The sequence below is a fragment of the Hordeum vulgare genome, chromosome 4H, assembly GCF_904849725.1.
Source record: "Hordeum vulgare subsp. vulgare chromosome 4H, MorexV3_pseudomolecules_assembly, whole genome shotgun sequence".
NCBI lineage: Eukaryota > Viridiplantae > Streptophyta > Magnoliopsida > Poales > Poaceae > Hordeum > Hordeum vulgare.
In genome coordinates, this window is record NC_058521.1 from 21,470,263 (window position 1) to 21,492,317 (window position 22,055).

The 22,055-nt window shown below is 44.4% G+C and overlaps 1 protein-coding gene and 1 long non-coding RNA gene across 2 annotated transcripts; both read right to left on the reverse strand.

The window, feature by feature from the left end:
• Positions 1–2,202: 2,202 nt before the first annotated feature.
• On the reverse strand, positions 2,203–5,484 carry LOC123447578. The gene is made up of 3 exons (XM_045124187.1): positions 4,551–5,484; positions 3,704–3,986; positions 2,203–2,579 (listed from the first exon to the last, which is right to left on the reverse strand). Exons 1-3 carry the CDS (start codon positions 5,277–5,279, stop codon positions 2,539–2,541), a joined length of 1,053 nt encoding a protein of 350 aa, XP_044980122.1. The 5' UTR covers positions 5,280–5,484; the 3' UTR covers positions 2,203–2,538.
• A 4,856-nt stretch (positions 5,485–10,340) lies between these two features.
• LOC123451065 lies at positions 10,341–11,544 on the reverse strand. The gene is made up of 2 exons (XR_006632093.1): positions 11,505–11,544; positions 10,341–10,529 (listed from the first exon to the last, which is right to left on the reverse strand). It is a non-coding gene; the product is annotated as an uncharacterized LOC123451065 (long non-coding RNA).
• Between the last annotated feature and the right edge of the window lie 10,511 nt (positions 11,545–22,055).

Below are 22,055 nucleotides of genomic sequence, written 5' to 3' on the forward strand. Positions count from 1 at the left end.
CCGTGTCCTCAACAAGTCCAATGGACTCATTGAGGAGGCGCGGAACATGGACTTTGATGAGAATAATGGCTCTCAAGTGGAGCAAAGTGGTCTTTGTGATGTAGGTGATGAAATTCCTCCCCAAGCCATAAGAAGAATGGGCGTTGGACACTTCCTACCCATTGAGGAACCCCTTATGACAAAAAGAGAAGGACAATGTTCCACTCCAGTGGAACCATCACCGACGCAAGACCCACACGCTTCCGAAAAACAAAGTGAAGGCCCTCAACCTTGTGATCAAGATCAAGGAGAAGATCAACCACATGATGGTGCTTCACCAAGTGATGTCCTTGATCAAGCTCACACCTCCGAGCAAGCTCAAGATCAAAAGCATGCTCAAGATCAAGACCATGTTCAAGATTAAGAGCAAGCTCACAAAGGCGGTAAAGGTTACAAAAAGGGCCCTCCTCAACTTACCCCTCAGGAGATTGGAGAAAGACGTGCCGCCAGGGATGCTACCAAACTCATAAAAAATCACATGTGTTAGAGAATGTCTACGACATCTTGATGAGAGGGGTAACCAGTCGCTATCAATTAACAAACTTTAGTGCCTATCATGCGTTTGTTTCTTGCATTGAACCCCTAAAGGTACAATAAGCGCTTGAAGACATGGACCGGGTTGAAGCCATGCATGATGAACTCAACAACTTCGAGCGTGACAAAGTGTGGCGTTTGGTGCCAAGACCGAAGGAGAACCACAATGTCATTGGAATCAAGTGGAACTTTAAGAACAAGTAATATGCAAACGGTGTCGTTATTCATAACAAGGAAAGATTGGTAGCACAAGGCGACTCCCAAGTCGAGGGCATCGACTACGGTGAAACCTTAGCTCCTGTTGCTCGCCTTGAATCTATTCGCATGTTGCTTGCATTTGCTTCACATCATAACTTCAAATTATATCAAATGGATGTGAAGAGTGCATTTCTTAATGGCCTCTTAAGGAGTTGGTATATGTCAAACAACCCCCGGGGTTCGAGGATACGAGCAATTCAAGAGGAATTGACGGGATTCTTTGTTGAACATGTCATACCATGAGACGGGGAATATCATCAGGATTTCCTTACCGATTTTGGTGGATAGATATTAGCTAGTTAGGGATCACAAGAGATGTTATATATTGTATATATGCATGATCGTGTACTATATGTAGTAGCGTCGAGTTGTTCGACCAGGCAAGCAGAAAGAGAGGTCACTTCTCTCTATATATGTTTTATGACGATGTTGTGTAATTAATGGTTCCTTCATTTGCTTACTAGTTAGCATCGAGTTCTCTATATGTAGTAGTTATCGTCGACCAAGCACGGAGAAAGAAAGGTCACTTCTCTCTATGTGTAGTAGCTAGCTAACATAATATGAAACCCCTAATAAAACCCTCCAAAACCCCAACCCCCTCCCTCTTTGAAAAAAAAAACAAAAGCCGAGCGCTTGCGAGCTGCTGACGCGTGGCTGCCTTTTAGTCCCGGTTGGTGTTACCAACCGGGTCTAAAGGTCTTCCTGCCTGGGCGTCACGCAACGGCCACGTGGAGCTCCTTTGGGCCCGGTTCGTAAGCCAACCGGAACTAAAGGTTTGGGCCGATTGTTTTGTCTTTGGAACCGGGACTGATGGCCCTTTTCCTACTAGTGAGTTATCCTTATTATATTTTTTAGTCATATTGCTATGCTAATGTAGCAATAATAGTTATTTTCCTTTCTGTAACGAAGTGTCAAGAATTATCTTAGTGTAATTAGATTGCAAAGTGATTGCTTGACTAGCTGTTTCGGCAGTGTTTCTGTCCTTCAGAAACTTTTTGCTCTGCTGAAATGTTACACACTATGCAATCATGAGTCTTCTGTATGTGCTATTTTATTCGGAATAATACGCAAAGTTTAAGTCCCTGTTCAAAACAAATCCTGGCTGAATGCACTGCTGAAACAGAATTGTGTTTTACTCGTTCTAGAGCTATAGATGCTTTTTTTTAATATTCTTACTGGATCATAAGGCCCAAATTATGTAGGCATATATTCTAGCTATCTGAATGCTAACACAACCTACAACGTTTCCACTGCCAGATGGGATTTGGTACTCTCAAAGGGCACCAAAATACGCAATCTGGAAGTGACAAAGATGCTGCTGAAGAAAGCAACCAACAATTCCCAAGTGAGAATGATATCATAACAGATATATAACCAGGAAAAATCTACTATAGGCACTTCCAACATATTTTGTTCCTACAAGCCAGCACCACTGTTTTATTTCTCTGAAGTTTCAGAAACACCAAACAAATAGCGTCGTCTCCTGGTGTTCCAAATATGAAGTGGCAAAGAAGAGCGCATCACTTGCACTTTCCTGGAACTGGGTGACTATTCTAGAGGAAACCCTACACACTGTATTGTATGAACTGCTATAAGAAGGTAAACTGCTAATCCTTGTTAGGCCATCACTCTGCTGTAAAATTGTGGAGGCGTTGACAGTACTGTCCAGGGGAAGAATTCATTCTTGTCTGATCCTATCCGTCTCTTCTATTCAGCATCAAGATCTGGAAACAGCAGTCGGTCATGCCCTGGAGCGGAGTGATACAGGTCAGAGGTCAGAAACAGTAAGCAAGATAACCCGAGTCACATGCTCTGGTGGTGGTGCAAAGAGGAACACTGATACATTATCATATAAAACTATTTTCCCCAAAACACAATATATGCGAAGATGACGTAAATAGAAGTCTATTTCAGAAACAGCTTGGCATTAAGATTGTCTAAGTAGAACATCAGCATATAGTATGAATGAAAGGAACAGCGGATTTTACATTTGATAATATAATACTCCCTCCGTTCCTAAATATAAGTCTTTTAAGCGATTTCATTAAGGGTCTACATACGGAGCAAAATGATTGAATCTATACTCTAAAATATGTCTATATACATCCGTATGTAGTCCATTAGTGAAATCTCTACGAAGACTTATATTTAGGAACGGAGGGAGTAGGATTCTGCAAGTTCATATTTTCTCGGGGTACAGGAACAAAACCGGGTGTCATTTCATACGTAAGTGTTTTTACCCGTCGGTTGCTTTTGTACCAGTATAAAGTAGGAGTATAAGCTACTGGCTAGCTGGGTACCTTTGACTATCAGCACACTTTAAACTACTACAGTTCCAGCAGGCAGCAGCTAAACGGAACATTTGCTGTCACTGAGAGCACATGCTTTGAACCGAACACAACACATATCAAAGTATCAGACGGGATGATTGAACATGGGAAAACTGAATTACTTAATATTGGTCGCGGGTAGATTCATTATACATTGAGGACCAAGAGCCAATAAACCAACTAAATTGAAAAACAGATGTGAGTGATCAACCCTCTAAACTAGCGTAATTAACTTATCAAATACTACTAGTTTAAGAGAGTACTTATGTAGCATCAGGTTAGTACAGGAATTAGCGCACAACATTATGCAAACACATTATAAACCCCATGTATTTTTTGCATCAAGCGTTTGAAATATCAGATGGACAATTGGATTCTTGATCCTAATTTACAAGTTTCTTCCTAATTTCTTCAGTTACATGGACTTGTCATGTGACCAGTGTGGCGTTTGTATCTAAAGAGAAAAGCGCATAGTTCCATCTTCAAACAGCAGAACAGACGTGCAGAGTACTACTGTACTAAAATGGGAGTAGAGTTCTCACCTGGTGTGCCAACTCTGAACACCACGATGTCAACGGGGTCGTCTCTATGGGGCAGGTCGGTGAGCAGAATGGTGGGCTGCGCAAGGTTGCCTGCCCGAATGCAGAGGGTGATGTCCTGGAAGTTGAGGCCGTCGCCCAGCCGCTGCGCCAGTTCATTGCCCAGCCCCATCAGACTCCTGCCATGGAGCGTGAGAGCTTCCCCGCCCCGCTCATCTGTGCTTCCGTTATCATCTGCCACGACGCAATTGACTTGCACAGTCTCTTCAGAGCCTTGGTGCCATGGCTGCCCATGGAAATTGCAGAAAAGTGCTTAGGTGACACAAATCAAGGCATAGATGAGATGACACAGCATGATCGGTCCTCTAATGAACCAATTCACAAATATTAATAACTGAATCATGAAGGGAACTATTTCAGCACCAAAGATCGGTTTGAAGTATTTACAGGGAAATAGAAATAATCTGATATTTAGCAATGTCAAGTAGTACAGCAGTAGCTATCATCAGAGGATCCAATTACCATCAGAGTAATAAGTAAGCAGGGATCGTCGTCCTCTAAAGTACCCAATACGCGACACGAATTGAAAGCTTATGGTGCAAGACCTGTGCTGCAGTAATCAGCAATAACTACTGGTCTATTCAAGCAAGAATCGGCCTGGCCACACATGCATTGTTCCATTTGAGCAAACAATCCCAAAATGTGGCCATAGCAGCGGTGCAAACAGCTCAACAGCACTTGTTGCAGCACTGTCAGAAATAATCCATAGCCTAAGGCTTAAGCATTCCGATTTATTCAGAACCGCACTCCAGAATTGTGCAAGGGAGAAGGGTGCGGGTGAAGATCTTACGATGTCGGGGCCTCCCGGTCGCAGCTGGTACGGCGGCCTCTCCACCCTCAGGGGGATGACCTGAACCTCCCACTCCATCATCGAGGTGACGCGGGAGCGGTTGATGGCCTCGACGGTGACGCCCCTGTGCCAGCGGCGGTACCGACCGTTGGCCCGGAGCGCGCTGAGGCTGGCCGACGTGCCGTGGAGGAGCACGACGCTGCCGCTCTTCCCGGGGGTGGACCACCACATGACGTGGGAGTCGTCCGGGTCGTCGAAGGCGCACTGGGCGGCGCTGCAGCCGACGTGGCCGGGGGGCGCATCGTCGCGCGTGACGGCGAGGTGGTGGCCGTAGGCGCCGCGGAGCAGGACGAAGTAGTTGGTGTCGGTCTCCAGGACCTGCGCGACCCACGCCGTGTTGGCCATCCCGCGGCGGTGGTCGACGGAGACGCCCCGCCCCGTCTCGTCGGCGCAGAGGTAACCGCCGCGGCCGCGGTTGCGGAGGCGCACGTACTGCCCGTCCTGGAACGGCGCCACGCCCATCTCCGCCCAGATTGACTTGCCCGAGGCCACCGCACCCACCGAACCGGACTTGCCGCGGCCCATGGCCCCCGCCGAACCGGACTTCCCGCGGGCCGCCGAGCTGGACCTGCCGGGGGCCACCATCGCGCCCGCCGAACCGGGCTTGCCGGGGCCCGCCGCCGCCTCCTCGGAAGACGACGGAGGCGACGGCGACGACGGGGGCGACATGGCTAGAGGAAGCGGATCATGCGCGGGGAGCGGGGGAGAGGGGCAAAGAGGGAGGAGGAATGTTTGTTGCCGCGGCGGTTATCGTCACTGTAGCGCCAAGCCGAGGCGGAGGGCGTTTTAAATAAAGCTCCCCGCACGCGGAGGGGCGGGCGGGCGGCGAACCCAACGCGCAGGCGCGGGATGTTCCACCCGCTGACGCGTGGGCCCCGCCGGCTGGCCGTGCCGCGCGCGCCACGTGGTCCCCGCCCTGGCTTACCGCGGAAGAAGTTGACCCCGTCGACCACCCCAGGCCGCCGCCTCCTGGTCGCGTCGCGACGGCGAGGATGGTTCTCCTCGTTTTTCCCGGCCGCCGTCCTGACCATGGCTCCGGCCGCGCCGCCAGGCCTCTCCGGCCGCGTGGGGGAGGAGGGCGAGGGGGTGGTGGTGGGGTGGGGTGGGGTGGGTAGTTGTTGAGCGCAGCAGGGTGGTTGCCTGATTGGGGCAGAGGGACGGCGACCGGAGGACTAGCGCTAGTGTACGTCGCTTGAACAGCGCAGCGGTGTAAACGTTGCAGGTGTGGGTGGTGCGGCGACCGCGGTGGGCCTGCTGTCTGGGGGCGAGAGTGACAGACACCGGACTGGTTTGGACTCGGGAATGTAGAATCCAGCGACCGGGACCGGGGGTGGGTTTAATTGCGGGCGTTGTAGGCCGAACCCAAGCTACTTTTGCTGGGTCAAAAGCCCACGCTACCTGATCCGCAGACCGCAGTGTGCTCTAGGAGTTGGAAGCTTCTCATTGAGGTCGACCCTCGAACCTCTGTTATCTTGTACACATGCGTGCATCAATTATATCGCGCATATATGCACAGATTTTGTCAAAGGAATATGGATAAGCCCATTTCATACGTCAAGCCACTCATATGTACTCTCTCCGTTCCATAATATAAGTCTTTTTAGGGATTTCACTAAAGGACTACATGCTGATGTATATAGACATACTTTAAAATATAGATTCATTTATTTTGCTTCGTATATAGTCTTTTAGTAAAATCGCTTAAAAGACTTATATTTAGGAACGGAGGGAGTACACATATTACATGTTTTGTCATGTGCCCAGAGTCAGTGGCGGAGCTTCAAAGAAAAAGTTAGGCTCGCCAGCTCAAGAAAAGCACAACTATCTACTCCATCCGTTTCTAAATATAAGTTTTTCTAAAGTTTTCATTAATGGATTATATACGGATGTATATAGACATAATTTAGAGTGTACATTCAATCATTTTGTTCCGTATGTAGATATCTATTAAAATCATTTAAAAGACTTATATTTAAAAACGGAGGGAGTAGTCTGCAAGTACCTTCTTCCGTAGCAAGCAGGAGCAAAAGTGCAATACGCCGTCTGCTCATGGAGTGAAGAAGCTCTGGCCTGCTCGTAAGCTTACGCTGATCCTGCCAGCCCTGAAGGATTTGGATCGACCGTGAAGCCTGAACAACGCCTTAGTTTTATTTAAGGGTAAACCAAACTATATTGATTCATGTTTTAATTTACAGGGATAACAAATGGATCATGGGGTATTTCCGGGCACAAGTGACGCTTTGATTCTAAAGTAGTACTCCCTCTGTCCCGAAATTAATATCGCGACGACAACTTTGCGAAAAGCCCCTCCAGCTTCTCCCGACCAAACCCGCGCTCCTCGTCCTCCTCCTCCGACAGATGCCTGCTCCCCGCCGCCGCTCCCCATCGCTACAGCTTGCCTGCTCCCCGCCACCGCAGCTGCCCTACTCCCCACCGCAGCTGCCGCTCGCCCGCCGCAGCTCTGCCTGCCGCAGCTCCCCTGCTCCCCCGGTCCCCCGCCGCTCCGCCGTCGCAATTGCGACTCGCCTGCCTCCCCAAGCTTCCCCCTTCCTCATAAAAAATAATGATTTCCCCACCTACCGCCGCCCTCTGCTCCGGCTGCGTCGGAAACGGCGTTGGCGAGAGTATCAGCGTCGTGCTCTCGTGGTAGGTGAAGCTCGTTCCCGTCCCGCCGACAGTGACAATGTTCAGCGTCACAAAGTCCGTCGACCAGGGCGCCGTGGACGTCCTCACCAGATGGCAACAAGTCGCCCTAGCTCTCCCCGAAGACCTCTTCATGAGGGTGCTCGCGCAGAAACAAGAGGCCAACTTCGAGTCCATGTACCTCGGGACGTCGGGAGTAGGGCTGATGCATCCATTGTCTGCTGGTAGGAGCATTTCACACATTTCACATGTTGCATTCCTTCTTCTTCAGGTTCAGGCTGATGCATGTATCTGTATTTCATTCGTATACCTGCATGTTGCATGCTTCAGTGTCACGTGCAGGGCATCCTTGAGAATCAACCTGAGTACCTGCAGTTCAAGGAACAACTTGTGAGGGTCAACGTGAGGTGCATGGCATCCTTGCCATCCGTCCAAGGCCTGGTGTCTGGGAGTATGTGAGGGCCAACGTGAGCGAGCTCGCCGTCGAGGAGTTGATTGTCCCTGAGTACCTGTAGTTCAAGGAACAACTTGTTGAAGCAAGGTAAAAAAAGAGAGCAAAATTCAGTACCAGAGAATTGAGATAAGGAACTGATGATTTTGTTCTCTTGCTCTGTTGATGTTATCAACTGTTGCGTGACAATATTTTGATGATTTGACAGCAACAAGGACTTTGTGCTCGAGCTGGACTTTGAGCCATTCAACGCATCCTTCCCTCGCCCTTCCCTGTCCAAGTCCATCGGCAACGGCGTGCAGTTCCTCAACAGGCACCTGTCATCGAAGCTCTTCCATGACAAGGACTTTTTTTCTTCAGAGGATACATCACAACAACAGCTTAGTGCTCGAGATGTCATTTTTCTTAGTGATTCTGAAGAAGAGAATGCACTAGTGGCCTTGGTTTATTAAGCAACAATGTGATGATTTTGAGATGAATAATTGGCACCTATTCCCAACCGGAGGAAGGCTACCACTTCTGGATTTGTAAGCTTAGAATTTTTTTGAGATGAAAGCTCTTAGTATTTGAGATGAAAGCACTCACGATTTGTAAGCTTAGATTTTTTTTTGTTGATCCCAACTCTATGCTTGGGATTGTAAAATTTATGCACAAAGGGAATAAAGATTTGTGAACTTTATTTGGTTTATCCCAACTCTAGACAATACCGCATTAATCTTTGTATACTGAAACCTGAAACAATAAAGGGGATATTCAGAGTAATACAGAGTAATACAATTGGAACAAACTTAGAGTCTGTTTGCATATTCCTTCTCTGGCATCAGAGTCTGTTTGCATATTTCTTCTTTGGCTTCTCCCCGCTTGAGACATGTGAATTCACATGAAGGCCATAATTTTGTTTTGAAAAAGCAAGCGAACTTCCTGGATTCTGCATTATTTCCTCTCTTGGCTCATTATATCTTCTTCCCACATCATTCCTGCAAGAGCTTGAGGCAACATCCCCATGTACATGACCCTTCCAATACACAAGATCATTGATCTCCAATACATATGGAAATGGTGGATAAACTCAAGATAAACTCAAACAAATTAGTCCAAACAATTAAAATGAATTCCGATACACAAGATGGAAATGTTGGATAACCAGTATCATCATTGATCTCAAATGATTCCAATTGCACAAAGAGTACAAGGAGTACACAAGGAGTACAATTCAGATAAATTCAATTCTTTCTTTTCCTTTCTACATACAACTACTTCTTTCCTTCCTTTCCTTTTCCTATTGCATTTCTTCTAGAATGGCCCTGGTATCAGCAACTAGCTGACTGTCGCAATATACACTTATTATTTCTCTGCCGTCATTCTGAAGACGTTCCTTGTGTAAGTGGGGCAACTTATATTGGTTTCCTCCTTGATCTTTCATAATTTCAAACATAACTGCTTGCAATGTCATGAAGCTGTTATACAACTTGCGAGGATCATAATTCTCAAACTCCTCTTCCACACCCTGTATTAGTTCCTGGATGTTTGTAGGTGACCTACAATCGGTTAGAGACTGGAGAGAATTGTGGAAGCAGAGGTCCAAACAGTTCAAATCCGGGTTGTTTGGAGGTTGTTGCATCAACTTAATGTCGAGATCAGTTTCTTCCACAGCTTCTAGAAAAGCTTCATAGTTGGGAAGGACGTGAGGCTTTGCATTATCTTGTTGGATGAATATTGTTGCTCCCTCATCATCGTCAGGCCATTTTTCTTGAATTGTTGGTATAACCTTACTGATCAGATATTCTCTGCACACAGGTCTCGTTACTTTCACTGGTTTCAACACTCTCGTTCCCCTTGCTCTATTGTGACTCGTTCGCACTACCTCAGACTCTTCGATGAATGCCCAAATACCAATCTTCTCGTCGAATGTTAGCTCTCCATCATAATTGTATTGAGGTCTGGCCACAACCGTTAGGAACATTACCTTCCCAATGCTGTTAATGTTTGTCACGGTGCGCTCAGGTGGAGGCTCTCTTGGAAGTACATAGTAGCTGTTCTTTAGTCTTGTCATGTCAAACCACTTTTCATCTATATGGACCATATTAGTCATTGGCTTGAATATAGCTTGGGAAGTTGAGATCCAATTGTCACCGAGCATGGACATACAAAACTTCAATCTTGCAATCTTGTTCTCTAGTTTGAGGTAACTCTTGACTGTGTTTGTGATGCGGTTGAGCTCATTTAACTGGAATCTCCGATGTAGGGTTGAGCGGGCCACACCGAGAGACCGTGCCAGAGATCGAATTGTCCTTCTTCTATTCAATGGGATTGTTGAGGTCCTTGCAAGATCCAACTCTTTTCTCTTTCGACCAACTCTTCCTTTCTTCTTGTTGGAGACATCTACTTCTTGGCCCGCGACAATCTTATTTTTAGCGTCCGACCAGATCCTCTCAACAGATCGTACATGTATGTTCAACAAGATTGAGACTAGTAGCTTGTCGTTTGGTTGAACAGATCCATCTCTGAGCTCGATTACTAGCAGATCAAAGTAAACAACATGCCTCTCCTTATTTGACAATTATTTTATTTTCTGTTTACCTAGTACACCTTCTTGACCTTTTTCACCTTCTTGAAGTATCCAATTCATAACTTCATCCTCTTCCTCTTCATCTTCTTGAGGCATCCAATTCATAGCTTCTTCATCTTCCTCTTGAGGCATCATGTTCAAATCTATACCTCCATCCTCTCCATGTTGAGCTTCTTCCTCTTCCTCTTGAGGCATCATGTTCAAATCTATACCTTCATCCTCTTCCTCTTGAGGTACCATGTTCAAATCCATACTCCTGCAATCAATTAAAAAAGAAGGAGAAGAAGATTAGAAAGGGGGACACAAAGTGCAGCAGGTACAAGTTCTTAATTACAGTTGAATCCAAAAGTGAATGATGAACAAAAAGAACACGAGTTTTGCCTTTTTGACAGCAAAAGAACATGAGTTTTTCTTTTCTTCTTTGACAGGAAAAGAACATGGGTTTTTCTTTTCTTCTTTGACAGCAAAAGAAGAGGAGTTGATTTGACAGCAAAAGAACAGGAGTATATATAATTTTTTCTTCAGAAAAGAATATTTGCGCCGTTCAAAGTAGATAGCAAGATAGCCGAAAAGAATACAACTACCAATGTACTGTACTAGATAGAGAGAAAATTCTGCCGTCATTATTTGATTCCCATTCCCGTGTCTCATTTTGGTACATTTGTGTGGCCTTTTAGCATCTCGATCAAACATCGGATTGTCCCTGCGATTTTCTTATATGCAGGCGCGCGTTCTTGTGACTAAATGCATTGTCCCAGCTTTCGGCGTCGCAGGAGGTAAAAAATATTCAGACAAAGTGCAGTTGGAGTACTGCCTTCTGAAATGCATTTCATGTGCAAAAGATAGTATATGGACGCACAATTTCTTGTTTCCTAATAATCTGACAATATTGCAAAATGCAGATTGTTGAACTGGTAGATCGATATGACGAAGAGTGTGTTACCACCAGCGACAAGATAGGTTTCATCCAGGACTCCAAGGTCGACAAGGCGTGCACCAGAAAGATCACGGTGAGATTCAGAGACACATATTCCCATTCAGAAATGTGTCTGTACTCTGTAGTACATTGCTGGTTACACTACACAAAAACTTCAGAACAGAGATGACAACATGGCATCTTTGTTTTCATTAGCAATACATTTTCAAACAGCAGCAGTTTCAGGTACCAGTTCCAGGTGAGCATTTTCATTTGCAATAGTTCTAGGTAAACAACAACAACAGTTTCACGTACCTTCTTCAGGTGCAGAGCGGCACTAGCTCTAGCAGAGGAGCTGCAACTCCAGCAGAGGAGCAGCAACAACTCAGACACATGAGACTGTGGGGAGGAGCAGCAGCAGCTCCGGTGGGCGGCGGGGGAGCAGAGGGAGAGCGGCAACTCCAGCAAAGGAGCAACAGCAGCTCAGACACAGGAGACCGTGGGGAGGAGCAGCAGCAGCTCCGGCGGGCGGCGGGGGAGCAGAGGGAGAGCGGAAACTCCAGCAGAGTAGCAGCAGCAGCTCAGACACAAGAGACCGTGGGGAGGAGCAGCAGCAGCTCCGGCGGGCGGCGGGGGAGCAAAGGGAGAGTGGCAACTCCAGCAGAGGAGCAGCAGCATCATAGGTTCCGGCTTGGGGAGGATGCACGGGAGCCGGAGGAGGAAGTGGAGGAAGGTTCCGATGCCGGCAGGAGCTCGAGGACGACGCCGGCAGCTAACCTCAACGGGAAGGGATCCGACGGCGCAAATCTAGGCTGTGGCGACAGAGGAGGTAATTGGCAGCGGCGGCGGCAACAAATCAGGTGGCGGCGGCGGCAACAGATCCGACGGCGTAGGCGACGGGGAGGTAAATCGCTGGTTATCGCCGGCCGGTGATGCGCAGGCGAGGCTGGGTGAAGAAGACATGGCGGAGGTGCTTGTTTGAGAGAGTTTTGTAAATGCGAGTTTTTTTTTGCAAAATGACCAATGAACTAGAGGCTCAACATTAATTTCGGGATGGAGGGAGTACAAAATTTAACTAAATTATGAGCATCAATGTTGAGCTGGCGACCTTTGAAAATAAAACAATGGCTTAGCAGACTAGCCTACAAAGCATGTTTATGTATTAAAAAGTTAAGCAATTTCTGGGCGAGCCATGGCCCAGGCCTGCCCCAACAAAGACCCGCACCAGCCTAGGATTGCTCATAGGCTGAAGATCCAACACATCGACACGTCGATCTTTCATATAGTGACACATCAAACTTCGGCATGCAACCAATGGGATCGTCACCTTGAGGATGAGACGACAACATAGGGGCACCAACGACCTGTGGTGGAGGAACTCTGGCCGGTGGCCATCACCACTCCCATGAATCAGCACGACCGCCACACTGGTGAGCGGTAGATGAGATGATGCAGGACATCGTAGCTTCATCATCGTGGCCTTGGCCTAAATGAGAAGAAATTCGTCAAGGTGAGTTTTCTATTAAGTTCAATGCCCGAAAAGGGTGAAAAAGTAAATCAAAACAAGCGTTTTCAAGCTCTCTTCTTCGTCAAGGGACACACATATTACATATACTAGCAGAACGCATGTGCATTGTCATGAGCTTTAATTTATTTATTTTTAGTTACGCCTCCTAATACAGTTCATGTCAAATTTGCACCTATAGATTTCTCTGACTGCGCATGAAATGTGTATAATATTTTACATGTATAGAAAAGGTAGCCCATAATAATTAAAAATAATTGGAATCCACTTCACCTGCAATGTAACTCGACGATCTATACATAGAGGAAATTATCCAGATGATCACACATTACAAACTCTACTTGATGCCCTTAAGACACTCTCATACAAGGCGAGGAATGTTGTCTTTAGCTTTATTTGCATGATACTTTAGTAGGTATAATACAAATCTCAACTCATAACTATCATGCACAAGCAATGTATATAATTAGTATGAAGATATAATAGAGTTAATGTGTACCTATAGAATTCTCATACACATCTGTAGTCAACCATTTTTATCAATACATTACTCAATATCTTATTTCTCAACCAACTATCTCTCCAACTTCAATCGATGTTCACCACATTAATTAGTGACAGGTCCTACTCCCGAACCCCCTTCCACCTCCATCAACACAACTTTCAATCTCAAACAAGTAATGATGCACTCATGCTATATTTCACACCAAAGCTATCTCTATCTTTCCTATTGTTTTCTCGTTGTAATATGTCACTAGTGAAAAATAGGCCATTAGTTCCGGGTTCAGAGGGCCTTTAGTCCCGGCTCTCCAATCAGGAATAAACAAGCGGGACAAAAACTTCCAACATGCAGTTATGAGAATGCCAATGATATAAAGATGTGAGACCTCTATGAATGAAGAACCGACAAAAACTTCCAACATCGAAAACATCATAGAAGATGCATATAGACTCCGTTTTCGATGAACTCGAGCTTGTCATGAAGATGACCATAAGCTCTAAAACTCACAAAGAGAAACACCAAATAAGAACCAAGAAGTATGATGCAATGATGCAAATTGTTTGAGCTCTCAACGAACGATACGATCAAGCTACTCACTTGAGAGCCCCCCTTGACAGTACGACAACCTATCCTAAAATAGAAAACCTATCAAGGGCAAACCTATACCTTGCACCTAGTCCTCTTGAGCTAGGTAATGATGATCTTTGCTTCCTTAAGATGGACCACCTTTCTTGATTGCGTTGGTTTGATGAAGACCAATTGAGTGCTCCCCCATACTCACTATGGTGAGACACTCTTCAGCACATCTTCACAAGTCCATTGCCACCACAATGGACGACAAGCTTCAAGCATGATATCTTCGTGATGCTCCATTTGAACTTGCACACCACAATCTTGATGACGATCATCACTTGATGTCATCCTTTATAGGTTGAATGATATCTCCCTCTTGAAGCAAACCCATGGAAACGCACCTAACCCCACATAGAACTCTCACGAAGACATGTGTTAGTACACAAAAGCGTTATGAACAATGCGATCCTTATCCGTACATCTTGTACGCTTTGTGTGTTGATCATCTTGATTTACTCTCTGCTTAGTCTTGATCAACCTTGTGTCTTTATGACCAATCTTTGGATAATGCTTTGAATACCACCTTGGTCATCATATAAACTCCTTGAAACCAAAAAATGGACTTTAAGAAGTGCCTATGGACAAATCCTTCGAATATGACTTAAGGCAACCATTAGTCCATAGGGATTGTCATCAATTACCAAAACCACATATGGAGAAATATGCTCTAACAATCTCCCCTATTTTGGTAATTGATGACAACCAGTACAAGAGAGTTTATATAAGGAAATAAGCATAACCAAGTGCACACATCCAAAACAATAATGGATGCGTGCAAGATGTAAATGCTTAAGCAAAAAAGCAAAACCCTTTAAGCATGCCCAAACTAAACTCTCTAAAATTCTCCCCCATTGGCATGCATTGCCAAAATGGACAAAAAGTTTAGAAAGCCAATATAGTAGGTGGTCCTCCAAAGAGTGTCTACTTCTCAACAATAGTGCAAAGAAATACACAAATACAATGATAAACGTTGGAGGAAAATGAACTATATTGAGGACCCAAAGATTGCAAGAAGGATCGTATGTTACAAAGACATACAAAAGAGAGAAGCAAGCAATCAAAGGATACCAATAGGAACAAGCAATCATATGGTCCTACGAACCACATGAAAAAAAGATATTATGATAAGGGCAAAGGAGTGTTTTATCCAAACTAGAGAAGCTCCCCATGATTTGTGCAATAATAAGATTTTTTTGTATTTGATACAAGTGCGCAAAATAGGATCTTTGCTCCCCCAAAATTAATAAAAACAGAGAACAAGTGCAAGGAAATAGATGAGACAATAATCATATCACTTGCACAAACCATATGGTTGAGCAACATGTAACAGAGGCAATATAATAATAGGATCAACCAAGTTGATGTGTGTGAGTCATGGCAAGGCACTTGAGAAGACTAAGATAAGGATGAGCATTACTCATCAACATAGTCTTTAAGTAATGAGAAACAAAGTGCAAGACATATCCTTCCCACACACACTACTAGCAAATGAGTTCACAAGCTTACTAAGAAGCAAATTGAGAACCACACTTGTGACAACCCATGGTTAAGAAAGAAAATAATAACCTTGTCAAGAGAAGGGATACCAACCAAAATGTCAAAACCCTCGTTAAGACAAGCATGAGGAAACACCAAACAAGAACCAAGAAATACGATGCAAGGATGCAAATGGTTTGAGCTCTCAACGAACCATACAATCAATCTACTCACTTGAGAGCACCCCTTGATAGTACGACAAACTATCCTAAAATAGAAAACCTATCAAGGGCAAACCTATACCTTGAACCTAGTCCTCTTGAGCTAGATGATGATGATCTTTGCTTCCTCAAGATGGACCACCTTTCTTGATTGTGTTGGTTTGGTGAAGACCAGTTGATTGCTCCCCCATACTCACTATGGGTGAGCCACTCTTCGACACATCTTCACGAGTCCGTTGCCACCACAATGGACAACAAGCTTCAAGCATGATACCTTCGTGATGCTCCACTTGAACTTGCACACCACAATCTTGATGACGATCACCACTTGATGTCATCCTTCATAGGTTGAATGAGATCTTCCTCTTGACGTAAACCCATGGAAACACACCTAACCCCACATAGAACTCTCACGAAGACATGGGTTAGTACACAAAAGCGTTATGGACAATGCTTACCATACCATGGGATCACTTGATCCTTCTCGGTACATCTTGTATGCTTTGTGTGTTGACCATCTTGATTTACTCTCTGCTTAGTCTTGATCAACCTTGTGTCTTTATGACCAATCTTTGGATAATACTTTGAATACCACCTTGGTCATCATATAAACTCCTTGAAACCAACAAATGGACTTCAAGAAGGTCCTATGGACAAATCATTCGAATATGACTTAAGACAACCATTAGTCCATAGGGATTGTCATCAATTACCAAAACCACATATGGAGAAATATTCTCTAACACTTCTCCTCCCAAGTTAGATGTGATCCATAAGTGTAGTCTGTCGTGTCAATTAATTTCCGCATTCCACTCGAAGAAACGAAATAAGTTGTAAATTATAAATTAACAAATTTAGTATGGATGAACAACAACTATTTTTAAATATATAATGCAAATTACTTGACAAATATGGTTGACAAACTCACATGGAGGTAAAACAAGAAGCATATCGACATCCACCCAAATGTTGATGTTACCTTAAACATGATCTTTAGGACGAAGATCGAATGTTGTTTCCATATCCTCCTGAAACCTATATGCCTTGCAAAGAGCTTCCCAATTTTAGCACCATAATTTTGTCTTATTAACGGCATCCATTACTTCGACCAGAAATGTGTGACCATGTTTAGTCCTCAGGTTAGCTCTCCCCGTCTCCATAGTCTCGTGGTCTTCGAAATCGAGCCTCTCCAAGATATACCTTCTTACACGACAGGGAGGAACAAGTCGAATTGTATAAAGAAAAAATTACACATTGAAGCAAAGAAACAAAAGTCATGCTTAATTACAAAAAAGCACTTGTCATCCTTGCGTACCATACAAACATCGAAGGTCTTGTCAAGTTGGATGGTGAAGAACCTGTTGTCTCGCTGGTGAGTCCTCTCGCACACACCCCGATAGTCGCCGCGGAGTTCACACTCCCAATAATCATCATCATACATTTCCTGTGTTCATGGATGAATTGCAATGAAGTCAACAAGATGCAAACAGGCTTTTACACATAGAAACGTAGTGAAAATACGCAGTGTAGTTGCTGGAAGAACATTGACAAGCAGTTCTGGCCTGGATGTTACACTAGGAAAACAAACTCCAAAGAGCAATAAAAAGATAAGCAACTAAAGTAGACATGTCATAGTTTAAAATGTTCCATGGTGCAAAAACATATGATGCATGTATCAATTAAAAATGAACTCACAAGTTGCAACTTACTGTTAACAGCAAACTTTTATAATTAACATGGCATCTTTAGAGCAAGTTTAGGTCATGCTAAATTAGCCTTACAAGGCAACAAAAGGCATGGAATGAGTGTACTGGTAAAGCATGAAAAAACATGTTTACTCATTGATAACCCACAAGTATAGGGGATCACAACAGTTTTCGAGGGTAGAGTATTCAACCCAAATTTATTGATTTGACTCAAGAGGAAGCCAAAGAATATTCTCAAGTATTAGTAGTTGAGTTGTCAATTCAACCACACCTGAAAGATTTAGTATCTGCAGCAAAGTATAAGTAGCAAAGTAGGGTGATAGCAGCAGTAGCAACAGTAACCAGTAGCAACAGAGTAACAACAGTAGCAGTAGCAGCAGTGACAACACTAGCAGCAAAGTAACGTAACAAGGACCAGTGGTAAAAGACCTGTAGGCATTGGATCAGTGATGGGTGATTATGCCGGATGTGATTCATCAAGCAACAATTATAACACAGAGATATAAGTAACTAGCTCCAGTTCGTCAATCTAATGTAGGCATGTATTTCGTATGTAGTCATACGTGCTTAGGGAAAAGAACTTGCATGACATATATTGTCCATCCCTCCCATGGCAGCGGGGTCCTAATGGAAACTAAGTGATATTAAGGTTCTCCTTTTAATAAAGAACCAGACCAACGCATTAACACTTGGTGAATACATGAACTCCTCATACTATGATCATCTCCGGGAGTGGTTCCGGCTATTGTCACTCCGGGGTTGCCGGGTCATAACACATAGTAGGTGACTACAACTTGCAAGATAGGATCTAAAACACACATATATTGGCGACAACATAATAGGTTAAGATCTGAAATCATGGCACTCGGGCCCTAGTGACAAGCATTAAGCATGTCAAAGTAGTAGCAACATCAATCTCAGAACATAGTGGATACTAGGGATCAATCCCCATCAAAACTAACTCGATTACATGATAGATCACATCCAACCCATCACTGTCCAGCAAGCCTACGATGAGATTACTCACGAACGGTGAAGAGCATCATGGAATTGGTGATGAAGGAAGGTTGATGATAACAATGGCGATGATTTCCCCTATCCGGAGCCTAGAACGGACTCCAGATCTGCCCTCCAGATGAAGAACAGGAGGTGGCGGCGCCTCCGTATCGTAAAACGCGATGAACTCTTCTCCTTGATTTTTTTTCTGAGCGAGACGGACTAAATAGAGCTGAGATTGGAGGCGGTGGAGCGTTGTGGGCCCCACAAGCTTGCGAGGCACGGCCAGGGGGGCCCGTGCCTGGTGGGCTTGTGGGCTCCACGCTCCACTTCTTCCGCTGATTCTTGCGCCAGTATTTTTTATATATTCCAGAAAAATTCTTCGAAAATGTTCAGGTCATTCCGAGAACTTTTATTTCTGCACAAAAACAACACCATGGCAATTCTGCTGAAAACATCGTTAGTCCGGGTTAGTTCCATTCAAATCATGCAAATTAGAGTCCAAAACAAGGGCAAAAGAGTTTGGAAAAGTGGATACAACGTATCAACTCCCCCAAGCTTAAAATCTTGCTTGTCCTCAAGCAATTCAGTTGACAAACTGAAAGAGACAAAAGAAAAACTTTTACGAACTCTGTTTGATCTTGTTGTTGCAACTATGTCTAACTCATAACCAGAATTTCAGCAAGATCACAAGCTAACCACATAAGCAAACGACATCTAGGTCTCACGGTAAACTCATATCAATGGCATAATCAACTAGCGAGCAAGTAATAATAAATCTCAAACGTCAACACTTCAATCAGAACAATGATGATGCAGTACGAGCAGATGGTATCTCGCTAGCTCTTTCTGAGACCGCAAAACATAAATGCAGAGCACCTTCAAAGATCAAGGGCTGACTAAACATTGTAATTCATGGCAAAGAAGATCCAGTCACAGACATACTCATCACAGTTAAAAGCAAAGCATAAAAATGAGAGAGGTGCTCTCTAATTGGTGCTTTTATAAGAAGAGGATGACTCAACGGGAACATAAATAGACATGCCCTTCACAAAGGGAAGCATTGATTTGCAGAGGTGCCAGAGCTCAAGCTTTGAAAACAGAGATAATAATTTTGGGTGGCATGCTTTCATTGTCAACGCAATGACTAAGAGTTCTCACCATCTTCCAAGCAACACATGCTATAGGCGGTTCCCAAATAGAAAAGTAAAGTTTTGACTCCCCCACCACCGATCAATCACACTCCACGACTATCCGAATCCTCGGGTGTCGTCCATACCAACATCAATCCAGGGGGAGTTTTGTTTGCAATTATCTTTTCGATTTGAGCATGGAACTGGGAATTCCAATTACCGGCCCCTTTCTCGTGAATGATAGTGAATTAACACATATCGAGGATCACACACCTAGCATGGAAGATACTGATAGCCCCATGTCACCACATGAGCAGTCCGGGCATGCAAAACAGATTATTTCTTGAAGGTTTAGAGAGTGGCACATGCAAATTTACTTGGAACGGCAGGTAGATACCACATATAGGTAGGTATGGTGGACTCATATGGAACAACTTTGGGTTTATGGAAGTGGATGCACAAGCAGTATTCCCGCTTAGTACAAGTGAAGGCTAGCAAAAGACTAGGAAGCGACCAACTAGAGAGCGACAACAGTCATCAAAATGCATTGAGATTAACTAACATTGAGTGCAAGCATGAGTAGGACATAAATCACCATGAACATGAATATCATAGAGGCTATGTTGATTTTGTTTCAACTACATGCGTGAACATGCGCCAAGTCAAGCCACTTGAATCATTCAAAGGAGGATACCATCCTATCATACTACATCATAGTCATCTCAAAATTCATGTCGACATCCAAGACGAACCATTATAAGCTTCGAGCTAATTAAGCATGACATCAGAAACTATGATCTCTATGTTGTCATTGCAAACATGTTTCTCTCACAACAAAGCTGAATCGGGAACGATGAGCTAGTAATATTTACAAAAACAAAATAGATCGAGTCCATACCAGCTTTTCCAGGCTCAGTCACTTCATCATATATCGTCATTATTGCCTTTCACTTGCAGGACCGAACGATGTGAACAATAATAAGAGTGCTCGCGCATTGGACTAAGCTGGAATCTGCAAGCAACACAAAGGAGAAGACAAAGTAATATGGCTCTATGACAGCTAAACAGATATGCATGCGAGAGCCACTAAACATTGTAACCATGGTCTTGTACCTTGACCCAAAGAAAAAGAAAACTATTCACACGGGAAAGCTCCCAACAAGCAAAAGAAGAACGAGAAAATATTTTTGGGTGTTCTCAATTAGACAGACACAAGAAAACGAGAAAAAGAAATAAGCTAGCATGGATGATACAGTGGCAAAGTGTGAACACCGACGAACAAAGTGAAAGCATAAGCAAGAATGTAAAGTCGGTGAGAAACACGTGCTCCCCCAAGCTTAGGCTTTTGGCCTAAGTTGGTCTATTCCCAAGGATGGTCCGGGCGATACCCAAAATCATAATAGGGGTTATACGGGAGCGCTGCAGCCACTGCCTGAATAGCTGCCTCACGGAGACGAGCAGTCTTTGCCTCCCTCTCATACTCCTCTGCCTCTCCTCTGGTTATGTAATATCTCCGTTTTACGTGAAAGTCAAAGAAGGTAGGAGCAGGAAGGGTAATATGGAAAACACGCTGCCGGTTAAATATCAAACGGTATAGGAGGGATTCATCATCCCTCTCAAGGAACTGATAGCGTGTCAAAGCGGTGCGATCAAGGTAAGCTGTATGAAGCGGGGGATCTCCTTCGCGGATGGGTACTCCAAGAAAATTTGCTATGCGAGTGGCATGGATCCCACCAAAGAAATCCCCTGCATTAGCATTATTATTCAGCCTCCTTGCTATAATAGCTCCCATGATGAAACTTCTATCACCCATTACTGCACTCTTAAGAATACTAAGGTCGGGTGCGCAGAGGTGACAATGCTCAATCTTGCCATTAATGCATCTGCCTACGAAGAGGGCAAAATAATGCAAGGTAGGAAAATGAATGCTCCCCATGGTAGCCTGCGTAATATCTCTAGTTTCTCCAACAGTTATACGAGAGAAAAAAATCTCTAACCGAAGATTTAGGAGGATCATTGAGACTACCCCAAATAGGTATCTTGCAAATTCTATTGAAATCCTCTAAATCCATGGTATACGATTTGTCATAGAGATCAAACAGTACAGATGTATCACGGCCAACTGAAAATTTGAATCTACGAACAAAAGAGGCAATGAGGGCAACATATTGTTCACATTTATCGGAGATCAATTATTCGAGTCCGACGTTGTGAACAAGTGTATCAAACTCGTCTTTGAAACCTGCCTCAATCATGAATTCATCAGAAGGCCATTCACATGGTTGTACCTGTGCGTTCCTCGGTTGGTAAGGGTCGGGTTCCCGAATCGCAAGACGGGGACCTCTCTTGCTTGAGGAACCACCATGATAGTTTCTCCTGAACATCTTCCTTTTTTGAAATTTTCAGTGACCCAAAGGAAAAGTGAACAAGGCTCAACTAAACTCGTAGCAACTACTCCCACAAGTGCCTAGAGGCCATATTACCCATCATAACTACTTGGGACCAGCTAAAATCAGCATGCAAAGCTCAAGAACATGGTCACCAAGGCAACAAAAATACGCGAAGTATAAGGCACTAGAGCAAAAACTAATTGGACCAATGAAGGAGTCACTTACCAAGGAGTAATTTCCCTAAAACAGTTCGGAGAATGGTGCTTTGAGCAAGGAGATTGAAA